Source organism: Tympanuchus pallidicinctus, unplaced genomic scaffold, assembly GCF_026119805.1.
Source record: "Tympanuchus pallidicinctus isolate F22 unplaced genomic scaffold, pur_lepc_1.0 scaffold7, whole genome shotgun sequence".
Taxonomy (NCBI): domain Eukaryota; kingdom Metazoa; phylum Chordata; class Aves; order Galliformes; family Phasianidae; genus Tympanuchus; species Tympanuchus pallidicinctus.
The window spans coordinates 5773767-5798402 of NW_026294791.1; the positions used below are offsets into that span (position 1 = coordinate 5773767).

Here is a 24636-nt window from a genome sequence, read left to right on the forward strand (position 1 = left end):
GACAGACAAAGCAGTGCAGATATGACTTGTTTGCCCTCCAAGGAAGTGTGCTGAGTTTTTAGGAGCTTAGAGTTTAGAAATCTGAATTCTTGTTTCTGAATATAATGTATGCTTAGTGAAGTAATTCAATACAAATAAAAGCTGTGATTGGTTCAGGCTAGATAGCAATTTGAACATCAAGAAGGTAAGAACACACTTGGCAAACTATCTTGAACTCTCGGATTCAAGTCATGAACATCCCTGTGAGCAGAAAGAGCAGCAGTGATAAGAGGGACAGAAGAGCTTACTTTTCAGATTGGAAGTGCTTATAACTTGGTGATTATACCAAGATATTAAGTGGGAAAAACACCTCACAGCATCTGAAGGTTGCGCAGCATTTAGAACAGGGATATGTATTGCAGCATGAAAAAATATAGTGTCAAGAAAGAGCTTCCTGACAGGAAGGTGCATTAAAGTAACAGTGTTATCCCAAATGTCTTCAGCTACTTGAACAGACTTATGCATGTGAACTGAACAAACCCATGAGGCAATGAATGCCTTGAGATCCACCTCATTTGGAAGCCTTAAAATAAAGCCACAGAACTGTGTAATATATTATGTTCAAACAAGGACCAATCAGGAGATGAAATACATTACACTGAAATATATTTTAAAATTTCTGTAGATGTTCTGCCCCTCCTTTACAACCTCATGGAGTAAACAGGTAAAGATACTGCAGTGTGGAACAACAAATATAGGGAAATAATTTGCATGGCAGAGCCAAAATTGCGCTGGCAGTAAAAATCAAAATATGCTGTTTGTTTTATTGCCCTTATGCATTCAATTCCATTCCTTCCTTTATAATCAGGTATTCAGTGTATGGATGCTATTTGATATTTTTGCAGTCACCATTCAAAGCCTGCACTTTCTTCATAACAAAAACTTCCCAACTTTTGCTAATTCTCAATATAAACATGGCCACTAAAAAGCCTGGCTGCAAGCAGAACTGGGAGAGACTGTCTCAAGCAGCAACAAAGTGCAAACTACACACTGGAAAGATTGAATTTCCCAAGATCCAGTAGGAGGCAAATCTTAGTGGGAGATGCTGGAGGTTTAGTGCTTCAGAAATTCAGTTTCACACACGTGGAAACAACATCCCTGTGACAACTCGTCAGCTTTAAATGACTTAATTAGTCTTCATCTCACTGCTTAGAGCTCTGGAGTGTTTGACAGATGTGCAATTTTAAGCAACTGAAATTAAGAAATACAAAATCCAGTAGGAATTTTTTTCCTTCACTTCCTTCAAATCTATCGCTGACCATCAGCAAAATTTCAATGAGGCAAAAGAAGATCCAAATTTTCACCAATTGGTACTGAGAAGTATGAGTACACAAAAACATTTTTCCTCTGGAGCCTTTCAGAGAAATTGTTCCCCTGCAGTGGGACTCTTAACTTACACACAGGTCAGCAGATAGTTGAAATCTTGGTATTTTTAAGGCTCGGATGTTTTCCCAACTAAAGCCCATGTTGTTTGGACCTCTGTCTGTGTTTGGGAGTGAAAAAAAGTGATAAGAAGCAAGATACTGTATGTTTTGAAAGTTGCTGTTTCTGAAACTCTCTTCTCTTGTACAAGACTTCTCTTACAAAGGGTGGATACATTTACAGCTGTGACTATTTCACAACACAAAAGTTCTACTTGAATCATGAATAAAGATCATAGAAAGAAATTCTTAGCAATACTCCATGTAGTCTGGGAGTGTGTTCTACATCCTCTGTAGTCCCAGGATACATTCTGTAATATTTGCATAATTATCCATAACTGACAGTGATCTACAATTCATATAACTGAAGCCTATATAATACTGAGTGAATTTAACAAAACAAACTTGGTATGAGGCATACAGCACACATTTACACTGACCAGAAGAACTACAGACAAGAGTTCCACAGAGGATGCTGTATACCAAAATAGCTCAGCACTAGTATCTTACCTGTATTTTCACATTTTCACTTTACAGACATACGTTTTAATACCATGCTAGCATCATTACAATTTGCTGGATGGCAGGGATTTTAGTTTAATAATATGCTAACAGAAAATACTGTACAAGACCTTAGCTTTACACTAAAAAAAAACATATATACGATTGCTGACTTGATTTAAAATGCACACAAATAGAGATTAAAAGCATGAGATGTTATGTGACAAAATTAGTGTTCAAAAATTAGCAGTATTATTTACAGCAGCATCTGGTATACAACACTGTATACCAAATACTAGCAATCTTCTAAGACATTTAGCTCCTCAATAGTGAATACAGTACATACAATATAACTGTAAGTCAGAGACATATTACAAAGGGTTTATCTTAATAACTAAAGATGAGAGATTTCTAGATTTACCACTATCAAGTTATCAAACATTCAGCAGTATTTAACTTCACTGTACTGAAAGACTGCCAGAGTGCCGCATTCCATTACTGCATTAGCAATTACCTTGCATTTTATCAGTTATCCTTGGGAACAGTAGATTTAAGTACTACTGTTAGCTCAGCATTATAAAGGCATGTTTATGAGGCTTAATGCAGTGAAAAGCCAGAGTACAGCAGCAGCATTTGGGAAGAACTGTAGCACAAGGAATACAGATTCCAGCGACAACATGGTGTACAATAAATATTTATCATCAGAAATATTCACACAAACAAAAGGATTAACGATAATTTCCAAAGCACTGATTTAAAAAATATGTACAGTACAATATACACTACAGAACTGTTCCAGTTTAAAAAAATTAATAGCTGCTTACATGCTAATGTGCCTCTTGGATATTTAGTTTCCAGCTCTATGCAAAATAATTTAGTTCTTCAGCTAATTCACACAAGAGGAAAAGCAAAGGAACTAACAAACATCAGCTGAAAATTATTTTAATCAGACTTCCCTAGGATTCTACCATCAGGAAAAAAAGAAGTTATCCAGACAATATCATCACAGTATTTTGTTCTACTGCTGCAGATAAAATCATTTAAGGAATACATAACAATGATAATAGTACCTTACCCTTTCTACCGGTGAACCATAGCATGCAATGACGAAACATAGCAGTGGCAGATGGCATTGGTGTTAGTAAATGTGAATAAAAGGATAATAGCAGAGAAATGGTGACTGGCAGACAAGACACAGAAATGTAGATGAAATGAATGCAAGCTGGTAAATCTTGAAGCAGAGCTCCACCTTTAAACCAAGTGTTGCCTCTAGTCTCCTCATAATTGAGCATTAAATTCTACTTGGATACAAATTGCAACCTGCCGACCAGTCTTGATTCTCTTCATATAGAAACGCGTAACTGCATCTTGATAACGAAGATCAGAAACGTTCAGTAAGCAAAACCCATAATCAGAAGCCCATTACTTTCTCCCAGTGAGTGATTTATTCTTTGTATTTTAAATCTCCAAATCCTGCCAGAATCAGTCTCTTTCTAGCATATATGTATCCACTGCAGATGTAAATCCCTGCCTAACCTGCAGCACCCCTGGATCCAGAATGTTCTCAGCGTGCTCATTTACGCTGTTCTGTTGCCAAACATTTAAAATCATCCATCAAATACAAGTGGAATCTATTACAGGGAAAAAAAAACACAATCTCTTCTGTCAGCTCACCCTGAAAATGGAAGGTTTTCTGATCAACAGTTATTGTGAAGGTGCTGTCGTCCTCATCGTCTATACCAATCACAGCTCCCTGTGAAACAAAGAACAAAATCCTGATAAGGCAAGCAGTGACATCAGCAGCACACACTCTATCACTACACCACTGGAATTTAAAAAGCCTTCACTAACTGTAAGCACACCCAGCACTGTAAAGAGCAGATTCCCTGTTTAATTGAGGTTGTCGGTTCTTTAACAGAATACAGAATTAAAAAACACTTAAATTAGAATATAGAATTAAAAAACATTTGTAAAACTTAGTGATTTGCTGGATGATAATGCAAATCTTTAACTTTGCAATGGTGGCTTTATCCTACAGCATCTTTATAATAAACAATATTCTACTGTTCTCTACTACATTTCAACTTATATTTTAAGAAGTGGGGAGCAATATTTTTTAAGTGTTCTCCATGTCTAGAAAATACTAATTTGCTGCTACTCTACTCTCCTGACCTAATTTCATCTACCAGTCTATAAAAAAATCATTCCAGCAAAATGCATTTGTCCCATCATGTTGTGTCAGTGGTACACTGCATGATCTAATTCTCAGTCCCCGAGTAAATACCAACAATAACTCAATGGGATGCATCAAAGGCTGCTAGCTTTGTCTTCCTATTGGTGGTGACATCTCAGAAGGGAAAGTGAAGATTAGATAAAGGCGACCTGTGCTCAGCTAATTCCTAATCCATCCACTTCTGCCATTCCTGACCCATTTCCCCCCCAAAAATACATAATAAATAGCACAGTTTCACCCAGGGGAGCAAGACACCGAAGCCTCTATCAACTATAAACAAATTATGACATGTAGTTCAAGATACCTCAAAGATCCCCAAAGAAACTTAATTTCTTTCCTCCTTCTCCAAGAGATCCAGCATCACATTCTGTTTTATCCTTCCCCCTCCTACAAATCAGGAAGACATCCCTGGCAGGTGAACATATTTAAAGGGTACATCCTGCCCATATGGTGCAAGTACACCACAAGTAACAGAGCATCAGCAACAGAGGAGGGCGTGAACACTGGGCTGGCCAAAACATCAGAATCAGTTTGGTACAGCTGTAGGGAAGGGGATCTCTGTCAATTCCATTTGCACACATTCCTCACAGCTCCTCTATGTCTGGCTGATGGCATCCACACGTTTTGCTGTGCTTGCCGCAGGTACCACAGGGCAGAGGAAGGAAGGAACAGATCCTACACAAGAACAGCACCAACCATGTCTACCTCAGCACTATACGGCAGGCAAGGAGAGCTCCAGACATTTTCCCCTCCGCTACCATTAGTGCACCACTTAAGCTCTCCAAAAGCACATTTTTCAAGGACAGCTCTGCAATCACTAAACAAGAGGCACCTCAAGAAGCACAGCCTAGCCAGGGTAATTCCGAATGCTTTACAATGCATTGTAACAACCAGATGACCACACATTACACACAGGTCACTCCAAAAGTAATTTATCCCATTTCTTTCCACAGAAACTACAACAAAGAGCACGATAACATTGTTTGATAGAGCAAATTCTCAGCTACAAAACACTATTTTTCAATAGCCACCGCCATCAGCCCTGCATTTTTGCCAGTGATGAACAAGAGCCTGCATGCCTTGCTCATAAACACTGCCACTGCTGAAACGCAGCACCCACAGCCTCACTGAGCTCACTTCCACTGTTTGGTCCCCATAAACATTCAGCAAGCGTTGATGAATGTCAACGAGTGCCACTGTTTCCATATGGAGGAATTCAATGACACATCTTTGCTTCATGTGCATTTCCATGTCAGACATCGTTTTGTCAGACTGCCCCTCCACTGCCATCTGTCACATGGCAACAAAACAGCATGGAATACTGGAAAGAATGCTCAACCTCTGCTGCCATACCACCAACATCTGCCTCTGGCACGTTGATGGGCCGAGGCAATGAAATAGGAGGCATTACTTTTGGAGTAAATGCCTTGTATTTGAGAACTATCTGGTAATCATGCAGTGCACCAGTGATCAGCCAAAAGCATTTTGCTTACAGAAAGCTTAGGCAGGATTTAAGCATAGTACAGATGCCATAGATTCTTCTATGAACACACCTTCCTAAATAATCCTTGACAATAAAAAATAGACAGAATTTGAAGGTGAAGCTCCAGAGCCTACGAAACATGGGCATTAAACAAAAAAGGCAAGGAACAAGCTTTTAAGGATGCATTCCAGAAAAAAAAAAAAAGAAGTATTTTAGAAATCACATGTTTGTTTATGTTCACACCTACAATTACAAATCAACAATTACTCTAAACAGAAAATCTCTTTGATAGAATTTCACATTGCAGAAGCCCATCTGTTCAGGTCCTGGTATTGTCATCTGCCAAAAGAGCTGTGTTACAAAAGCAGAAAGACCCCTTCCTCCCTCACAAAATAAACTCAAGAAAGGAGTCAGCAAATCTTTACAAAATTCCTAAGAGTAATCTGGGGTGGGGAACATAGCAGATGGGGAAAGAGAGAAGGATTCTTTTATCTTAAATGCAAATAAAAATGAATAATGCAATGTTGAACAGATTGTTCACTTTTAATACTTCCTAAACTGACAGGCTGATGCCAACCTCCACATTGACAGGCTCACAACACTTTTAAAGCAGACGTGGTTTTTCAGACTGAATTTTGCTACACAATGCAAAAAACAATCTCACAAATCTTTAGAAATGTAATGTTGCAAAAAGTGGTTTGAGTTTGCATTACCCTGAAAGGAGTTATAATCATGACACAGATACACTAAAAAGGGAAAAGTGCAATAAAATCATCTGAAATGCAGATGGACAGGGATTCTCTGTATGAGCCTAACTAAGGCTGTTGGGACCCCTTTAATAGGCCCATAGGAAGATCACAAAGCATTAACAACAGAAGGAAGGCACAACTGCAATTGAAAAAGGCAGAGCTCTACTGCAACATTCATCAGATTCTGTGTCAGGCCACAGACCACCTTCTCTATATTTCTCTCCAAGACTCAAAATGCTCCCATTCATGTCCATTACCCTTCTGACCTATCCATCCTGTTTAGATCAGCTCCTAACAAAGCATACTGGAGCCAGAGATTCTCTGAGAAATGGGGAAGAAACATAGCAAAAGAGGAGTTTCTGAAAGCAGAAACCAAGCTCACGTTTGAGCCATCTCAGCATTCCCAGCTCATTTCAGTAGTGTCACTTCAAGCCACAGAATGTCCCAGGCCAGGACAAGGAACACTCAGCTCTCCTACTTGCTACCTCTGTTTCCCCAGTTTTTATCCTCCCTCAGCAGACATTTTTAAAATTTCTGTCCTTCCCTTTCATGAGCTCCAGTACTTTGCCTTCCTTCTGTACAGACAACTGGCTGTGTGGCATTACTACACAAGTACCCAGAATGAAGCACAGTCAGGTGGTGGGGTTACAGCATCTGAACTGGCAGAACAAAGGACACAGGAAGAGAATAAAGGAAAACCAGAAGAACAGAAAGAAAGCAGTTTTTTGCAATAACTTCTGTAGGTGTAGAACTTACATCTACATATATTTATACTCACATGAAATGAGAACTGCAAAAAGCAACTTCATTGCAACATTTTATTGTTAACCCATAGTACTTCATCCTATGATGCTTTTTAAACAACGTATTAAGCACATAATGCTTTTATACAATATCACAGAATAACCCGAGTTGGAAGGGAGCCATAAGGATCATCAAGTCCAATAACAGAATGCAATTAGCCTAGCATGTCATTTGACCTCTTATGTTTTCTTTCTTTAAATACTGTCACTACTTCAGTGCTTTGCAGAGTCAGCAACAGAGCAAAACCTCAAAAGTCTCCCTGCAGTTCTCTCCCCTAGACCATATTATCCACAGTGAGACATTAAGTACTGAGGAAAACAATACTCACTCTCAGCCTAACACATCCTCGGCGTGATCCTCTCATCATTTTGTCTTTTGACTGAAAGAAAGAAAAATCAGAACACTGAATTAACAAATTTGGCAAGAATTGCAAGGAGAAAGTTGTTCAAGGCAACCAAGAAAGAAAAACAAGACAGTCTGGTATAATGTTTTAGTGACTGACTGAGCATCTTATTTACAAAATAGATTGGTTCTGACACGAAAGAGAACGCAGCGCCACAGCATGAAGAAGTTCTGCTTCCAGACATAAGAATACAGTATCCTGCTTCAAAAAAGTTCTGTAGGTATCTTGAAGAAATACTCAGAAGATGCAGACACACCTTTATAGGAAGTAGGAAGACGAGAAGAAAGTCATTTATTAGGGAATATTGAAATTGGCAGCGTACTGATTTACATCTTCCTCCTTTCCTGCCCTTGTACAAATCAAATTATATTTCTGTCAGAAAGATTTCTGTATTTATCATCCTTTATATAGAGACATAAATGTCACATTCAGACAAGTTTCTGACTATTTCCTAGATATCACATCCTGCTTTTATTCCAAGAGTTAGAAAAGTTGTTTACAGCCATTTAAGTGATCAGATTCGGGATCAGAAAACAGGATTCCTTCATCTACAACCAGGGCCTAAACATGTAAATTACTGAACCTCTTCCTTACTGTCTCTGTTTGAGGCATCTACTTATAGATATCCAACCCACTTCTAGCTTGGAACTGTTCTAAACTTCCAGCTATTCCTGCCACTGACACAGTGTCAGCAACTTTCCACCAATATTTTAAATGTTACTGGGCAACGTTGGCAAGCTTAAGTAACATACACACTAATCTTTTAAGATAAGGGAAGAAAAAGGAAACATTATGAGGAGTCCTAAATATTTTGCTTTCTTATAGACACAAAACATCTTGTTTTTCAGTTACTTCCCCTTCAGTTTTTTATTTGATGTATTGCATGCCACTGCAGCCTTAGCTACAAAGGCATTCAGGCCCAATACAGCCCCTTTCTGTTACCACCCTGATAGCCAAACTGCATTAATTCAGGTCATGGAAACATTGCTACCTCTGCAATCACATGAACAAGTTCTCTTGCTGTCACCTTCTGAAACATTCTCTTCTTTCCAACAGTATCTGAACACTTCTTTCTGGACAATATATGGCTGTAACTTTGATCAGCTCTATTTTCACTGATGCTACTAGACAACAAAATCAGATTGATCTTAGTGGGGAAAAAAAGACAGGAACCAGAACTATCAGCCTTCATAGCAATAAAATACTTTGCACTGCCACACGGTTAAGAGATATAGCTCCATTATAGCTATATTCCAGCTATTTCTTTCGTGGAAATCACGGAGCAGTCACAGCAAGTCCTATTCACTAAAGGTTATTTAGAATACAGTGATGCATGGAAATTGCCAGGTCATGGCCTGAACCAATGGCTGAGCACCAGGTGAGAAGGCATGGCCAACCCAGGGAGCTCGGGTGTACACAATGCACCTGAGTGACTGGAAAGGGTGAAGGCTAAGCTCACCCCTCCTCATCCTCATTTAGGGGTTAGCAGCCGAGGGAGCAGCGTGTCCCTGAGACTGCAGTCCTCTTGAGCTGTCACTGGTTGATGGAAGGAGTGAGCTAATGTTTCTTTGCCATCTTCTATCGCTCCATAGTGCTCATATCCCAGTAGAAGGCACTGCTATCTCCTTCTTTTGCCCCACATTAGTCAGAACTTCAAATGAAGGAAAAGTTTTGTTACTAGGGATACAATTCAGTAGAGTACATTTACACGCACTGCTTTTTATGCTCACTGCCAGGAGTGAACGCCTGAAATGGGAGAACACTACCGAGAGCTTCCTGCTCCCTCTAGTGGATTCCAGGAGAAATACTGACATGAGCTCAGCAAGAAAATACTACCCAGGCTGAGGGAGGATGCACCTCCAAATGAGCAGAAGGAAAGAGGAGAAGCAATCCGCGCAGCTGGCAGTGCCGGCAGGCACCTCGCCTGGTGCCACCAGGTTTGGTCCTGCTCAGGTTCTGGAAGCAGCTGAGAGCGAGGATGATGTCTGCAATCCCTGGTGCAACAGAGGGCAGAATCCTAACAACCCTGACTTTCTTTGCACAGATTGATTAGAAACTCAACCACAGAAGGTGCTATAAAAGCCTTTACTTTTGTTGTACATCACACTTTAATGGAGTGGAAATCGAATTTAAACTTTATAGCGCGTAATGTTCTTCAGTCTGCAGAGATCACAAGATAAATCACAGGTTCTGTGTGTACCCATATACTGACCATCTCCCCATCTTCAGACACAGCTTTAATCGGCTCGCATGATTACAGTGAAGCAGCAAATCTAATTCACTCTGAAGGAATGAAGCACCTCTCCCTCTAGTATCCGAACTGAAGCATGCAGCTGTCCTCACTGCCTGCGCCGCGCACTCTCAGGAGGAGATCTTTTACTCATAGCTGCAGAAGAGGACTTTAAAACATAGATCAGTTGATTTTCTGTATTTGTTCCCCTCTCTGCTCCCAGTAGGTTTTTCACAAAAAATAAAACTTGGACAGCTACCCCTTAAGCTGCAAGTTTTACCTTTTGGTTGAAAGGGAGAACATTAGGCACGGATTTTCAACACGCCCTATGCTTGATCAAGAATTCCTAAATAAATAAAGCATCCTCTAACTGTTCTGAAGAATGGTTCCACTGCACTGAACAAAACCTCAAACAGTAGAATAGGCTCGAGGAATAGGTGTTAAAAAAATCACTTTTTCCTTTCTTATTATATATGTTTTAACACGCAGCTATCTTTTTTTCAGTCATCAGTTTTAAAACGAGTTAAATCGACATTTCCAGTTAAATTTCCATATGCTGTGTACTGATTTTAATCATAACAGACTTGAATAGGTTACAAGCAGAAGGCAACAAGAGATAAATCTCAGCTGAAGCTCAAATATAAATTCATAAAGACAAATAAAGATATACGATGTTACTGCGCGGAGACTGTATGGATCTGCAAGAAAAAAAATCTGTCCTTCATCAGTTTCTTTTTGACATTCACACAGTGAAGTTTGATCAAGTACAGAACTGACCTGACATACCGCATTTCATGCAAGCTATGTCTTCTTCAAGAAATGAAAATATTGCACAAAAACAAACAGAACTGAAACAAAGTTAAGATCCCAACCCAGCCCTCCCTAAGGCCTTCCATCCCCGTTCACATCTTTAGAACTATTTTATTTGCATTTCAGCTCTTGCATGGGAAGATTTCGATATGAAATCCCACTGCTGTCTGCCTCCAAAACTCTCAGGCACAGGCTCTTGAACAAGGACGTTCTTGACATGGTGCTGCCAGAGAAATCTCTAAGGTAAGTACACAGATGAGCAATAACATCACTTATTTCCCTTCAGGGAGGAGGAATGTGAAACAAGGTCTATTTATAAACACTGTTTTTTGCAGTTTAACTACGTGTACAGGACCACTTGTATAACAGCTATTGTTCTTGTCAAATGCTAAGGCAACACTCATTATTCAAGCCAAAATGTCACAAATCAAAGACCCCAACACACAGCCCCCAGACCATTCCTCTGGCTCACCCTCTCAAAGGAGAGCCTCCCCAAGCACAGAGGCAGCAGTGACACCTAACAGCAACAGCTGGGATTGGCGGTGCTTACAGAGCGCTACTTCAACCATTCTGGCTCAGGTAAAATTTACTGGAACAATGGCAAAGACACCCCAAAGTTGCTTGAGATCTCAACTCATCTCACTGCATACTCTGAAGTGAAAACCAGCTACAGGCAGCTGCTGCACCTAATGCTTTCACTTTTGTGGATACAATCATAAAGCAGCAACCAAAAGCTCAGCCACCCCTAAACAACACGTAGAAGCAAAAACTTCTAAGAAGCATGGTACTTCTTAAGTGTCCAGAGTCTCAGTTACATTAAACCAACACGTTTCTCACCTGACAGAACACAAGCATATATTAATTTGCACTGACATAAAGGCTGTGACAACTGAGTTCTAGAAATTAAGCACATATTACAGTTTGCTTTTTGAAAGGAACACGTAGGCAGCTGAAGATGACAACGAACACCAGAAGAAAAGTTGCCTTCTATCAGCTGGAAAACTTTAGTATTGAACTGCTTTTAGTATTTTGTGTAAGTAGAATCTTCAGAACCCCAATTAGCACGTGACTTGCACGCTACTGCTTCACCAAACCATCCCATCTTGGTTCAGAACCTGCATGAGCACCCAGCTCCACTTATCACATCAGCAGAGCAGACAACACAGCTGACTTTGGGAGGGCAGGTGACATGCAGTTCTGAGTGCCAATACAAAATGACCCCATCAGATGCTGTTAAACAAATCTGAGCAGGCACAATATATTAATAGCAGATGAGAAACACCACAGACATGCAGCACAAGGTGATGATCAAGTATTGGGAGAACTGAAACCAGACACATTGTCTAAATACTGAAGAGAACAGTATTAATGAAGCATTACTGAAAGCAAGTCATGTGGTGCCACGCACAAATCACCTCTCTTTGTTTCCAGGAAATAAGTACTGCTCAACTCTTTGCATGAATATACTCCCCAGGAGGAAAATCCAGCGCCAATCATGAAACCCTAGCTATCTGAGAAACAACAGATTTCTGAAAGACCACATTTCTGATGATACTAAAATCCGTGTAACAGTAAATGCTCTTACATTACAGGCAGAATTATGGCAACGGATTGATTTATCACCCTCAAATGGGTGATTTATCTCCCCACCTTCAAACCCCCAGGAAGAAGTGTTACCACACACCTAAGACCAGCAGATGGAAATACCTGCTTCTCCTTTTCCCACACCCCCATCCTGTAGGGCACAAAACTTACACAGGCAGAGTTATTATATATGATGAAAAAATATTTCCAAGTTTAAATATATATGAACTCCCAGGAATATTCTCACATTATAGAACTATACAGTGTCTATCAAATTCCTTGTGGATACTTTTCTCTTTATAAAAAGAGTGCTTTAAAGGATATGCAAGGCAAAGCCATATCTGTGTCTTTTAGAAGAGCACTGCATGCTAGATATCCAAGTAGCAAAACAGATGCATCGGAATATAGGATAAGGATGACAAATTGGTATGTGTTTTGTTTGTTATAAGGAGTCCATTCTGTAAATTATAATCCTGTAAAAATGTATGGCATAAAGACCTTTGAAACACATAGTTAAAACTAGGTAAAGAATTCAATCTAGTGTTGAGTAACTGCCACCTTAAGACTTGTATCACATCTGTAAATTCAAAGCCATCTTCTTATTACGTGTAGTTTGCTTACAGCTTTGTCTGTTTTTTAGATTCAGAGCTGTTTGCAGTGCACGTGACAGACCAAATTATTGCAGAAACTTCATCACATCAGCTCAGAATGGAAAGCAGAGACCTCAAAAAATGTCTGTACAAAAGCAGGGTTTTTTTCTACTTTCCTCAGATTTTTGCACAAAGCTGTTGACTGAGAAACTGTATTTGGAAAAAGCAGGAAAATACATTCAACTGAAAGTCTCTTAATATCAGGGCACTGAGCCATGGCTCCAGCTTCAGAAGCATCATTTGAAATCAAGTTAATGAGATTTGTTTTCAGTTTACCATCAAAGAAAGATTCACAAAACCGTGGCAAAATCTGAGCTCTCCTCCTTAACATCTGGATCCTACGCTCCACAATCAGTTCTTCAAGGCAGCACAGTAACTAAGTTGCCAAGCAGCAGAAATCTCTTAAAAGCATAAGAAGAAAAATGCTGTTGCAACATCACAACTGCTTCCTCCTACCAACTGCTTTCACACAGATTTTGCTCCTGAAATGGTTTAAGCACGTGTTTTTAAAAAGTATTTTGATGGAACAACTAACAGCAACAACAGAATATCTAAGCATTCAAATCTATTGTTTAGGAACTTATTGGTAGGAGAACTACAAAATGATTGGAGGTTACCCAATTTGCTTCCAAAAATGTACACTACCAAGCTGTCAAACAGGGTATTTTTTTCTTTCAACCCTCAGTCTCTACTCATAGCAGCTGTAAAGTCTGCAGCAGTTCCAGCAATACCTCAAATAGCTATGAAGTTTTAAAGTGCTTTAAGGAGCTGCCCTCCCTGCATCCTGGCCTTGCTGTCAGCGCTGTTCGCACAGCTACGCCAACTCAGCTTTCCATACAATTAAAATCTTTATTTACAGAATACAGACAAAACAAGAATTTTAAATCAGACTTTCAACCTCAAGGGGCTCTCTGGATTATTTCTACAGGATCCCCAAGGGCAATCACAGCTAGGGTTGCCTATTTAAGACAGCACTGCTATCAGAAAACACAACAAAAAGCAAATTTCTTTCACCTCCCTTTTCCTCCATAGCGATTCCTTTGTCTTCACATTCCCTGCCAGTACAAAGCCAACACATTTTCACACTGACGTGCAGAAAGAAAACTACAGAATGAACTCAACTGAAAAAACAAATCAGCAGAAAGTTGTTTCTCAGCTGTATTCCAGCTTAAGGAACAACTTTACAACTCCGGTGACAACACAGATGATCTATTTGGAGGCATTTCTTTTAAATATTGCCAGTGCCTCCAGCTACATTCTGAAAAAACGCAGTGCTTCAGTAGCCTTGCATTTGCTGCATCTCTAAGAGAAACAGTGGATTCACAAATCGAAGAATGTTAAAGGAATAAAACAATCTGTCAAACCACTGGCCAAACTGATCCAAAACGGGAAACAGTCATTTATTTCATATTTTGCTCCTTAAAATGAAAACAAAACCAAAACAACCATTTACTGCTAGTAGACAAATCATTTATCTGAGCAAAACCATGTAAAGATGATCAATACTTGGATGGCGAGTCCAGGTCATACTCTCTGGAATATATCACTCATAAATAAATTCACATAAATACAATTATAAGCAAAACTGAGGATGAGAATTGTTGAGAAACGTACAAACACAAACTGCAAACTACAGAAAAAGAAAGCAGAAAAGAGCGAACTTGATGTAAGAACTTTTGCCTTACTCCTTGAAATCTTTTATCACGTCAGAATTGTGAATATAATTGAATTAATTTGTTCCTCATGTATGTATTCAAAACATATTTAGGTTAATAACTACTCCAGTTAGCAAAAGAAAAGGCATACTAATTTAGGTGCAATACTGCAGTAGCTCTCTTTAAATGCTTACTGCACATGAAGGGGACTCTTCTGCACACTGTTCTATGCTATTACGCAAGAAGATGAAATACAACCACATGAGGACACGCCTAGGAACAGATCTACTCTTTTGTACCTCTCACTAGTGAAAAGTTCAGCTGCATCAGACATAAACAGCTTGCAGCTTTCCACAGCTCCCCTGCCAAAGGCCAGCTGCCTCTTGCACCTGCGTGCACAAATTTTTGGACTGAAACAGGCTAAGGAGTCTGTAAGAGGTGACAAGAAAGTAAAAGTAGATGAGTCAATGGTAAGCTATCAGCCAAGTCGTTTCCAGGTGCACACCTATGCAGCCAGGTGGAAACAATCTCAACATACCCCACCCATGCATTATGCACATCAGGAAGGGCCAGTTTCAGGCTAGAATCATGCAGCTGCATCTATACACACAGACTGTATTGCTTCAGGCCAAAACTGGCTCAGAGCAAACAGTGCTCAGCTGCATGTACTTCATCACACAGGTAAGCTTTTATTTCAAAATACAAGCACACATACACAGAAACACAGGCAAAAATCTCCAAACATCCATTTCCTACACAAAGCTCCCGAGCTCCTAACATTCCTAATTATTATTCCTAATTATTGCTTATTCAACGCAATCTTGGAAACTACCATTCAAAACTGAAGTACTCTGCAGACTGATACAGAAAGCATTCTGTAGGAACAGTTAACTGCTGGACTCAGTGGCACAAAGCAGGGAATGCGGTTTGATCTTCTGATCCCAAGTAGAACTTTTAGGGCAGAGAAAAGGAACGTTTTCATATGAGAACTAAAAGTCATTATAATAACAGAGTACATGCTAAGATATATTGAAGTGTAATGTGCACGTAGGGATAGCTAACCATCGGAAGTAAGGAGATTTCAGGACTGGCATTCATTAAACTGGTGAAGACCACAGAAAGTGGCTGCAGTAACCAGAATTATCATTCACCAGCCGTCAGTAAGTGCTTCCATTTCTGCAGCTGAGCGTAAAAAGACTTTGCACCTTGGACCTTCACTCAGTGATTCATCTCAAACAGCCGACATACGGACAGCCATTAAAGAGCTATAAAGGCACCTTTATTTCTCCACCATATCCCAGATGCAGGTAAAGTTTTGAATTAATGTTGCTGTAGGTTTTATAACTGGTTTATGCCGAGTTATCAACTCGTGGTGCTGGGAAGCTAAGCTTTGCCCGAGCAGATCCGGAAACTCAGATTTTGGGAGCAGAAGTTTTACACTTAGTCATACTGTGAAAGTATTTGTAACAATGCCATTTTTATGTAAGAAGCTGCCCAAGCCAGCAGTCAGCACAGAAAAAGAGGCAAGAAATGCATTCTGTCACTGCTGTTCCAAACACTTCACGTTCAAATATGGGAAGTCCTGGACGGAAACAAAGTCAACGTCGAACTGACTGGAAGCGCCCTGCTGCTGAGGCAGCGAACTGGGCACACGGCGATACCGCAGCTGTGCCAGAGCACCCAGGCGCACGGCTTTGAAGGAGCCTCCATAGGCCGCCACGGAACGCCCCTCAACGGCCGCTCCCGCCCAGAGCCGCCCCCACCCCCGCGCCGGCCGCCAACAATAACACTGCCGCTCGCCCCCACCGATAAATCTCCCCGCAGCGCCACCCCATTGGCCGCGCCCGTCGCTTCTTCTTTCCCCATTGGCCGTGCCCGCCGCCTCCTCCTTCCCCATTGGCCGCCCGAGCGCTCACACCGCCCCGCGTCCCCTCCCCGCCCCCACCCTGCGCCTCAGCCGGGCTCCCGGCTCCCCGCCCGCCCGGCCCGCCGCTGCCCCTCACCGTGTAGTAGGAGAGGAGCCCGGCGTTGTAGTCCAGCACGAACCAGCGGTACTGCCAGCCCTTCATTACATTGGTCCATTTGCTCAGCGGGCCCTCCATGATAGACGCCATCTTAGGCACCGAACCGGCACCGCCGCGCGCACCGCCCGTGCGGTGAGGGGAGCAGGGAGAGACACGGCGGCGGCCAGGAGGGAAGGGGGCGGGGCACGCAGGGCAGGGGCGGGGCCAGCAGCCACACTGCCCCGGGGGCGGGACGGGGAGAGGGGCGGGGCTTGCGCGCGCAGCGGGCCCGCGCGCCGCTTGATGGGGTGGGGAGAAGGCGGGAAAACCGCCAACGGCTGCGGCGTGGCGTCGTGAGGCGGGCGGGGCGCTGTGAGGAGCTCGGGAAGGCGGAGCGCAAAGAGAGACAGGGAGGTTGAATTTGTGAGTGTGAGTAGTGGGGCTCCCCGTGAGCCTCGGGAAGCAGAAGGCGAGGTGCGAGGGAGGGCTGTGTGGGAAGGGCGTGATGCTCTGGTGCTTGTGTGGGGGGAAGAGGGTCGTGGAGGCTGATCTTCTGTCAGCTTTCCTTTTGCTGGTGTGTTTGTCCCCGTGCCTTGGTTTGCTTGACCACTTGGGTTGCCCAGTCAGATCCAAGTGCCCGTGTCTCTGTGACCAGCATGTGAAAAAGCATTCAGGGTGCGAGGTGAAAATTGCACTCGTTGGCACCAGTCACCTTGTAAGGGTAACTCATCAAAACAGCACACAGCTTTCCTGCTGGCTGCTCCAAGAATGTGGAATGCATTCCCCTGGAGCTGTGAACAATAGTAAATCTCCTGTTAAATGCGAGGTGTGTTCTTTGGCACTGCTCCACTTGAGCATAAATGTGTAACTTCGGCTGTACTTCTGCACAACATCTCTGAAATAGAGATACTCATGCTTCTCCCTAGGGGTAGACAACATAGCAGCAGAGTATCTGTTGTGTGAACCTTAAAATATTTAGGGAATACCTTTTTAATTCTTTATTTCCAAGCAAATACATGGGTTTTTTTTTAATATTATTTAAATATAAAGAGCTCTTTAAAGTAGAGCTGAAGTGGATCTAGTGCCTTACAATACTGCGCTTGTTTCACAGAATCACAGAATGGCCAGGGTTGGAAGGGACCTCAAGGATCATGAATCTCCAACCCCCTGCCACAGGCAGGGCCACCAACCTCCCCATTTGATACCAGACCAGGCTGCCCAGGGCCCATCCAACCTGGCCTTGAACACCTCCAGGGATGGGGCATCCACAACCTCTCTGGGCAGCTGTTCCAGCACCTCACCACTCTCTGGGTTAAGAATTTCCCTCTGATGTCCGACCTAAATCTCCCCTCCCTCAACTTGAAACCATTTTGCCTCGTCCTACACGTGTCAACCCTTTCAAAGAGCTGATTCCCCTCCCCTCTGTAGGCTCCCTTTAGGTATTGAAAGGCTGTAATGAGGTCACCCTGCAGCCTTCTTTTCTCCAGGCTGAACAAGCCCAGCTCCCTCAGCCTGTCCTCATAGGGGAGGTGCTCCAGTCCTCTGATCATCCTAGTGGCTCTCCTCTGGACTCTCTCCAACAGCTCCTGTCTTTTTTTATACTGGGGGCTCCACACTTGGACACAGTACTCCAGATGGGGCCTCACAAGAGCAGAGTAGAGGGGGAGAATCACCTCCCTGTCCCTGCTGGCCACCCCTCTTTTGATGGACCCCAGGAAACCATTTGCCCTCCGATCCGCAAGAGCACACTGCTGGCTCATATTAAGTTTTTCATCAGGACCCCCAGGTCCTTCTACACAGGGCTGCTTTCAAGGACCACTCCGTCCAGCCTGTATGGATGTCTGGGATTCCTCTGGCCCAAGTGCAAAGTGCTGTTTACTAAACTAAAGTAATTTTAACAGAAAAAGCACCTTAGTTTCCCCAACTGTGAGGAAGAATCAGTCCAAAGTAGAGTTTCTATGTTTGATTCCATGTTTCTAATTCACCCTCCCGTTTCACACATCACATTGCTCACTAGTTTGTTATCAGGTCGAGTTCGTAGTTTTGACTTTAAAATGCCCCTTGGAGTCACCTGGTGCTGTGTTTATGCATGGTGTTACCAGTTTAATCTAGCTAATATGTGAGTTCGTCTTGAAGCCCAGTTTGCTCATTTTGATAACAGTTTTTTCCAGCTGCCTATGACCTCAGTAGTCCATTTTTTTAGTTTCACTGACCAAACAAAGCGTGGCTGCCTGGAGATTATACCCAGGCAAGCAAAACAAAAACATCAGATGGTGCCAGAACATTACTAGTGCTACCATTTAAAGCTTCACTTGGATTGGAGCTTTATCTCAGATCACGACTTTTGCTGTATTGTGCCACAGAAGTCGAAACTATGCAAAGAGCTTGTGCAAAAAAAAAAACCCTTGGTTTAACTGTGAAAGGGCTGTCTGTGGGCAGAGTGTTCTCAATGAGGAACTCAACAGAAGGGCTTTCTGCTTACCTTGGTTTGCCAGAGGCTGAAACTGCTAAACTTCATCATACAGTAGTTTGTTCTCTTTGACTACTTTTTTTTTTTTTTTTTTTTAATAACAGCAATGGCAAGTCTGTGGCACGTTTCCTCTTTAAAAAAAAGTGTACTTTATCCTTTATCTAGCTCCAATTAGCTAACAAAAGCCATGGAGAGGATGGAGAAGTGTTAACAGGTGGGAATCCACCTCAAGATTTCCTTTGAAAATATAGTGTGGGTGTTCTCTTTAGGTAATTTGGCAGATATAGGAAAATCATTGTTTTTAATTTTAAAAGAAAATTGTGATAAATACATCTGCAGTTATAGTTTGTCATGAGCATTCAGGATATGCTATCATACAGTTTTAAGTACTTTCTTGATGTACAAGGATGATATGTCTTCTGCAAATCTTCAATTATTGTTGAACATGGGTCATAGGGTGTTGTTGGAGGGATTAGACTTTTTTTTTTACCTCCTTCAAATCAATTCTAAGTGTCCATTCAAATAGTTTTGAGAGATTGGTGGAATAATTCTAACCAACAAACTGAAACCAGCCCCAGCTGTGCTATAACTTGCCTTTATATACCCTATGTATTACCTCTTTGCCACCACCAATTTTAGTAAACTACTTGAAATAGAAGTTAGTAAGTTACTTCCTTAACAGAAGAATTAATTTGCCCTAAAGCGTTCTGTCTGTATCCAATTTGGAAGAGTTACAAAGAGCTGTTATTTTTTGAAATTATGGGTCGTTTTATTCTGCTGTTCTCTGTATTCTGCAAACCTTGAATTAATCACATATTGGTCTGTCTTTAACCCTGAGTTTTTGCTGTCATCCCAGAGGACTGCATACCACAGAGATCAGCAGAGCTGGACAGAAGGCAGCAGCTGTTACCTTGTGCTGCCTTTGACACCCTGCTCCATCAGTTCCGAATCTTGATCATTGTTATTCTCTTGGAGGCCTCGTCTTCATTTTGCTGTGGTGTCCCAGCCACAACATTTAGACCATAAAGCGGTCTCTGGAATTCTCAGGCTGTCCCAGCAGGAATGCAGGGTGAAACCTCAGATATGCCTGATCCTTTCTGTGTTTTCTGGGACTTTTCAACTTCCACTCTATTTTTTAAAATTTCTTTCTTTTTCTTTTCCTTCACTCAAGCTTGTCAAATAAATTGTATCTGTTTTTTTGGCTGTTTTCCTATGGTTTCTAGGAAAGAGAAACTCTGCCCATTTACAATAAATACCAGAGAACCAGAGTTAGAGGGATTGAGAAGCAGGAATATACTGAAGGAAAGTCTGATGCTTTGAGGGGGAAAATACTTTTCTATTGTAAATTTGCACCAAATTATAGCTGAACTCTCTTTGAAGAACTTGAGAGATGAAGTTGTGTGGCTTGTGGTTTTCCTTAAGGCTGCCTGGAGTGTGACTAGTGTCAGTGAAAGCAGCTATGGCTTCTCCCAACAGCTGCAATTGCTTGGGGTTCTATAGAACATAAGGAAACCAGTTGAGGATGGAACAAATGACATTTTGTTTCCTTTATCACTTCAGGAGAGGGCTGTTAGGTTCGTTTTGTGTTTCTTACCTTATGGGGTCATTGTTATTAAGACTGATGGTGTAATTTTAGCCTGGTGGTGGATGATTCTTTTTCTACCTGTTGGTAGAAAATAATGTCATATATTTTTACCTTCAGGAAAAAAAAACATCTTGATTTATGTGCTACAAAGGCACTAATAAATTACGATTAAGTGGAAGATGAAGCCTTCTGTGTCATCTTTGGTTTCCTGCTGCTGTTTTGTAAAGATATTTTCTGGTCCCTCTGTGCATGTGCCAGCTATGCTGAGAATAGGAACAATGGCAGCACCTGAACATCATTTGTTTCATTTCTTCAGAATTATGTTTGTTTCAGAGGATCGAGGAGAGGAAGATAAATAGAAGGGAATCACCTTTACTCTGCAAGCAGTCATTTTGATAAAAGTATAATTAAATGAAGTGTGCCAGAAAGGACCATCATAAATAGATTTTCTCAATAGATTTATTATGCTGTCACTGTTGGTAACACAAGTGTTCATTAAAAAAGGATCATTTAAAACGCCAAGAAGACAGTAGCTGGTTCTCTGTCTTTCTGAGGTAAACAATTCTATCCTGAGCCTTTCTTGCAATATTCCTATATGGTCCCAGCTAATGAAAACCATTAACAATAACATTTCTCAATCTTGTCTATTTTCATGTTATTTTTTTCTCTCATCTAAATGAATTGTCATAAATTCCTCTAGGTCATGGATGAGGAACATTGCTTAGGGCTAAGCAGCCCTTTCTGACTCTTCTAAGTGACTGCAAATTACAGCAAGCTGAATGGAATCGAGTTCTGGGCCTGAGAATTCCTGTTCTGTTTCTACTTAGAGCTTGTCCAGATGCTCTTCCTTTTGTTGCACATTTGCAGCTGCACTGGGATTATTACAATATTAGAGCTGTTTCCAGAAAACACATGGAGTTTGTTCAGCCAGAATATAGTACAGTTGAAGAAAGGGATGAAGATTCTCTCTTGTATTTAAAGCAAAGATAGAGATAAATCTGAAACTTAAGATTTATTTTGGGTTTAGTAGAGCTATATTTATGGGGGATTATTTGGCAAAAAGGCAGCTACCTCACCTATCTGGCTTCTAAAGGACAAGGAGAAGTTTGTCAGATGTTGCAATATGTGTTAGAGAAGGGGTGTGATGATACTCAGTTAAGCAATTTGTGTGACTCACTTGATGACCAAATCCCACTGCAAGGCCTGCAGAGAAGCCCATGTAAAGGGCATTATAAATTCAATCAACTTTATAACAATAACATCACTTTCATTTTGTTCTGGACTCATAATACTAGATTACAGTTTGGCAGGACAGTTTGCCACAGCATTATCTTGGAGTTGCAGGAGGTGTAAACTGACATTTTAGGCCTCAGCATCTCTTCAAGAAGACATCTGTGAACTTGCCGAGAGGCTTTGCCCTCACATTTACCACGTGGTACCTTCTGCACTCCTTTTGTACAGAGGAGGGCAAGGAATTCCCCTGTATGTCTGTTACACCTGAGGTCTCTCAGCGGTTGGAGATGGAGTTATTAACAGCAACACAAATATAGCATGGAAAGCGCTTTCCAACAATCTGTGACTTAAATATGCTATAAATCCATTCCAAAAGAATGAGGAAATTTGCCTTGCCTTTATTCTGAAGAAAAATGAGCTATTTTTCATCTGCAGGAACACTGAGCTCTTGGAATCTAGAAATCAATCAAGCAATTAGAAAAATATTGGAATTTTGCAGGCAGAATGATTCACTGTGATCTTAGTTTCGTTTTGTTATAAATCCTACAACAAATCATAATTTAGTCTTGAGAGCAGCAGGCCCAATGTCTTTGCTGAGGCCTAGAGTTCAAAGTTCACAGCTTGCTGAATCACATTTCGTGCTCCTAATGCATTGCTCAGATGGGTAACGTCTCAGCATTTGATTTAAGCATTTTATCATCTTGTGAGCAGAATTTATTTAAAATTTAACGCAGCAGTCCTTGCTATTTTCTCAACCACAAATAAGTGATTTCTACTTCAGTCTCCACAGAGACTTAGAGAAGATATAGAGGAATGCTGTGCAACTGGAATGTTTACTTCTCTGCAGCTTCAGTATGCGGCCCACTGGCACAAAAAGGCAAATAAGCATAATCTCCTTTCCCAAAGCTTTCTCACCATCACCTCTTTTCATAGTGTCTGGCCTAGCAGTATGTTTCAGATAAGCTCATTTTCTTCTGTAGTCAACGCATTTTGCAAGTGTGCAATAGATGCATTGTTTGCTCACAATTTTGGCTGTGTACAGAGGGGTTTGATGAGTAGCAAATTTGACAAGAAAGAGGTAAGAATTGATTTAATATTCGGAACAGTTGTGAGTATTTTATATTTTGTTTATTTTCAAGGAGTGTTTTTTTCATTATAGAGTGCACTTATTTATAACTGATAGATACTGCAATATCAGTGTTTTTAAAACTAGCATACATACATCTACAAATAGGTTCCAAAATACATCCGTGTTATTAGGCTGTTATAAAGAGTATCCACAGTGTCTGGTACAGTCTTATCTCTTGGTCTTTTTTTTTTTCCCTGTCAAGGGGCAAAATGATGTAGTAAAGAAACACAAATCGGACTACGTTAATTTTTGGAGTACTAGTTAGGAAATCCAATGAAGTGAAAAGGAGGATAAAAGGGTAGTCAAGGAGATCTAGAGCTGAGCAATCAATCATAAAATACAAGTAGGTAGATTGAACTCTATCCCACAAGTGCTTCTATTATTCATTTGATCCCATAGCTAGCAGTATTAAATGCTATCTGCTGGAACTAAGGTTCGGTTGTGTCAATTCAGAATGAATTCTTGACCCCCTCTGCATTTCAAATCTGAAATTTGAGGCCAAACTGTTTTTCCTTAAATCTAGAATCACACCTAGAGATTTCTACATAGGAAGCAACCCATATACAGTATAATCACTAATGGCTCTTGATTTTGGAATGGTGAAAAGACCTTTCTTTACAGTTGCTCTTTATTTAATAAGGATGGGGAGACAAAGGTAGCAAATCTTATCATAGCAGAAAATTGGAGGCAGCTTTTCTTATCTAAGAATGAAAATACTCTTGATCACTGCTTAAAGGAGTTCCTTCCTTGTTCTCATGAAAGTGCAAATGCAGAAACATTTTTTTATATCTTATTCAACTTTCTCTCTTCTACGAGAAATGGAAAAATAAGCAGAAAATTGATTTAGTAGAAGAAAAACAGGTAGCCACCAGAATTTGTAGAGTACGCTCAAATTTATCCTCAAAAATCATGGTCAGCATTTGGAGTCAAATTGAGAGAGGAGAGGCAGCTGTCGGGAGATGACTTCAGCAGTGCATGAACTAGCAGATCCATGTGCATAATGCAGCCACATCTGATCCCAGAACGAAGTGAGTCTTAGGTTCACAGCACCACCTCCTGCAGCCTCGCAGGCTTGGTATCAGCAGGGAGAAAAAACAGCCTCAAAGATCAGTGGAAAGCTCTAGCCCACCCTGGCTGGGTTTCCAACCCTGGTGGTATGAAGGTAATAGCCTGCAGTGTGCATTACACATTCATCAGATGTCTAGACTAGAAACCTCTCACACCAATTAAACGCTCTGGCTCAGGTAGTTTCTGATCTGCAAGTCACTGGAGGGTTGGGAAGTGCACCAGGTCAGTCTCTCTGCACACTTCCTGCTCTTATCATCTTCCATAGCTACTAACCATTGCCACTGCTGGAGATGGGACTCTGGGTCACTTGGACCTTTGTTCTGAGCTTCTGCCTCTATTAAATTCTTACTTTCACAGTTAGTTAAGAGAATCTATAAGTACCTTTTTTGTTGTTTTGTACCTTAAAAGAGTGAGATTTTATGGGGATCCTTAATGAGATCATAGCATAATTTTACATTTTAATGGTCGAACCTTGTTTTGCTCATTTTTTAACATTTGCAGTTTCACAGACTTTCACCAAAGATGAAATTGGTCAGAACTGCTGAAATAAGCCCAGATGTTCTGGACTGAAACAAAAGGAATCTCA

The 24636-nt window shown here is 41.2% G+C and overlaps 1 protein-coding gene across 3 annotated transcripts in view; it reads right to left on the reverse strand.

Annotated features, from left to right (window-relative positions):
- The window catches only part of OSBPL9 (oxysterol binding protein like 9), a 56248-nt gene extending 39485 nt beyond the window's left edge, over positions 1–16763 (reverse strand). For all 3 annotated transcript variants that reach the window (XR_008202201.1, XM_052665948.1, XM_052665947.1), the window contains exons 1-3: positions 16566–16763; positions 7559–7609; positions 3636–3714 (exon numbers count right to left, since the gene is read on the reverse strand). Coding sequence is in view for 2 of the 3 variants with exons in the window: in XM_052665948.1 (XP_052521908.1) it covers positions 3636–3714; positions 7559–7609; positions 16566–16676 (241 nt within the window). In the remaining variant the exon portion in view is untranslated. The remainder of the gene's footprint in view (positions 1–3635; positions 3715–7558; positions 7610–16565) is intronic.
- Positions 16764–24636: the final 7873 nt, after the last annotated feature.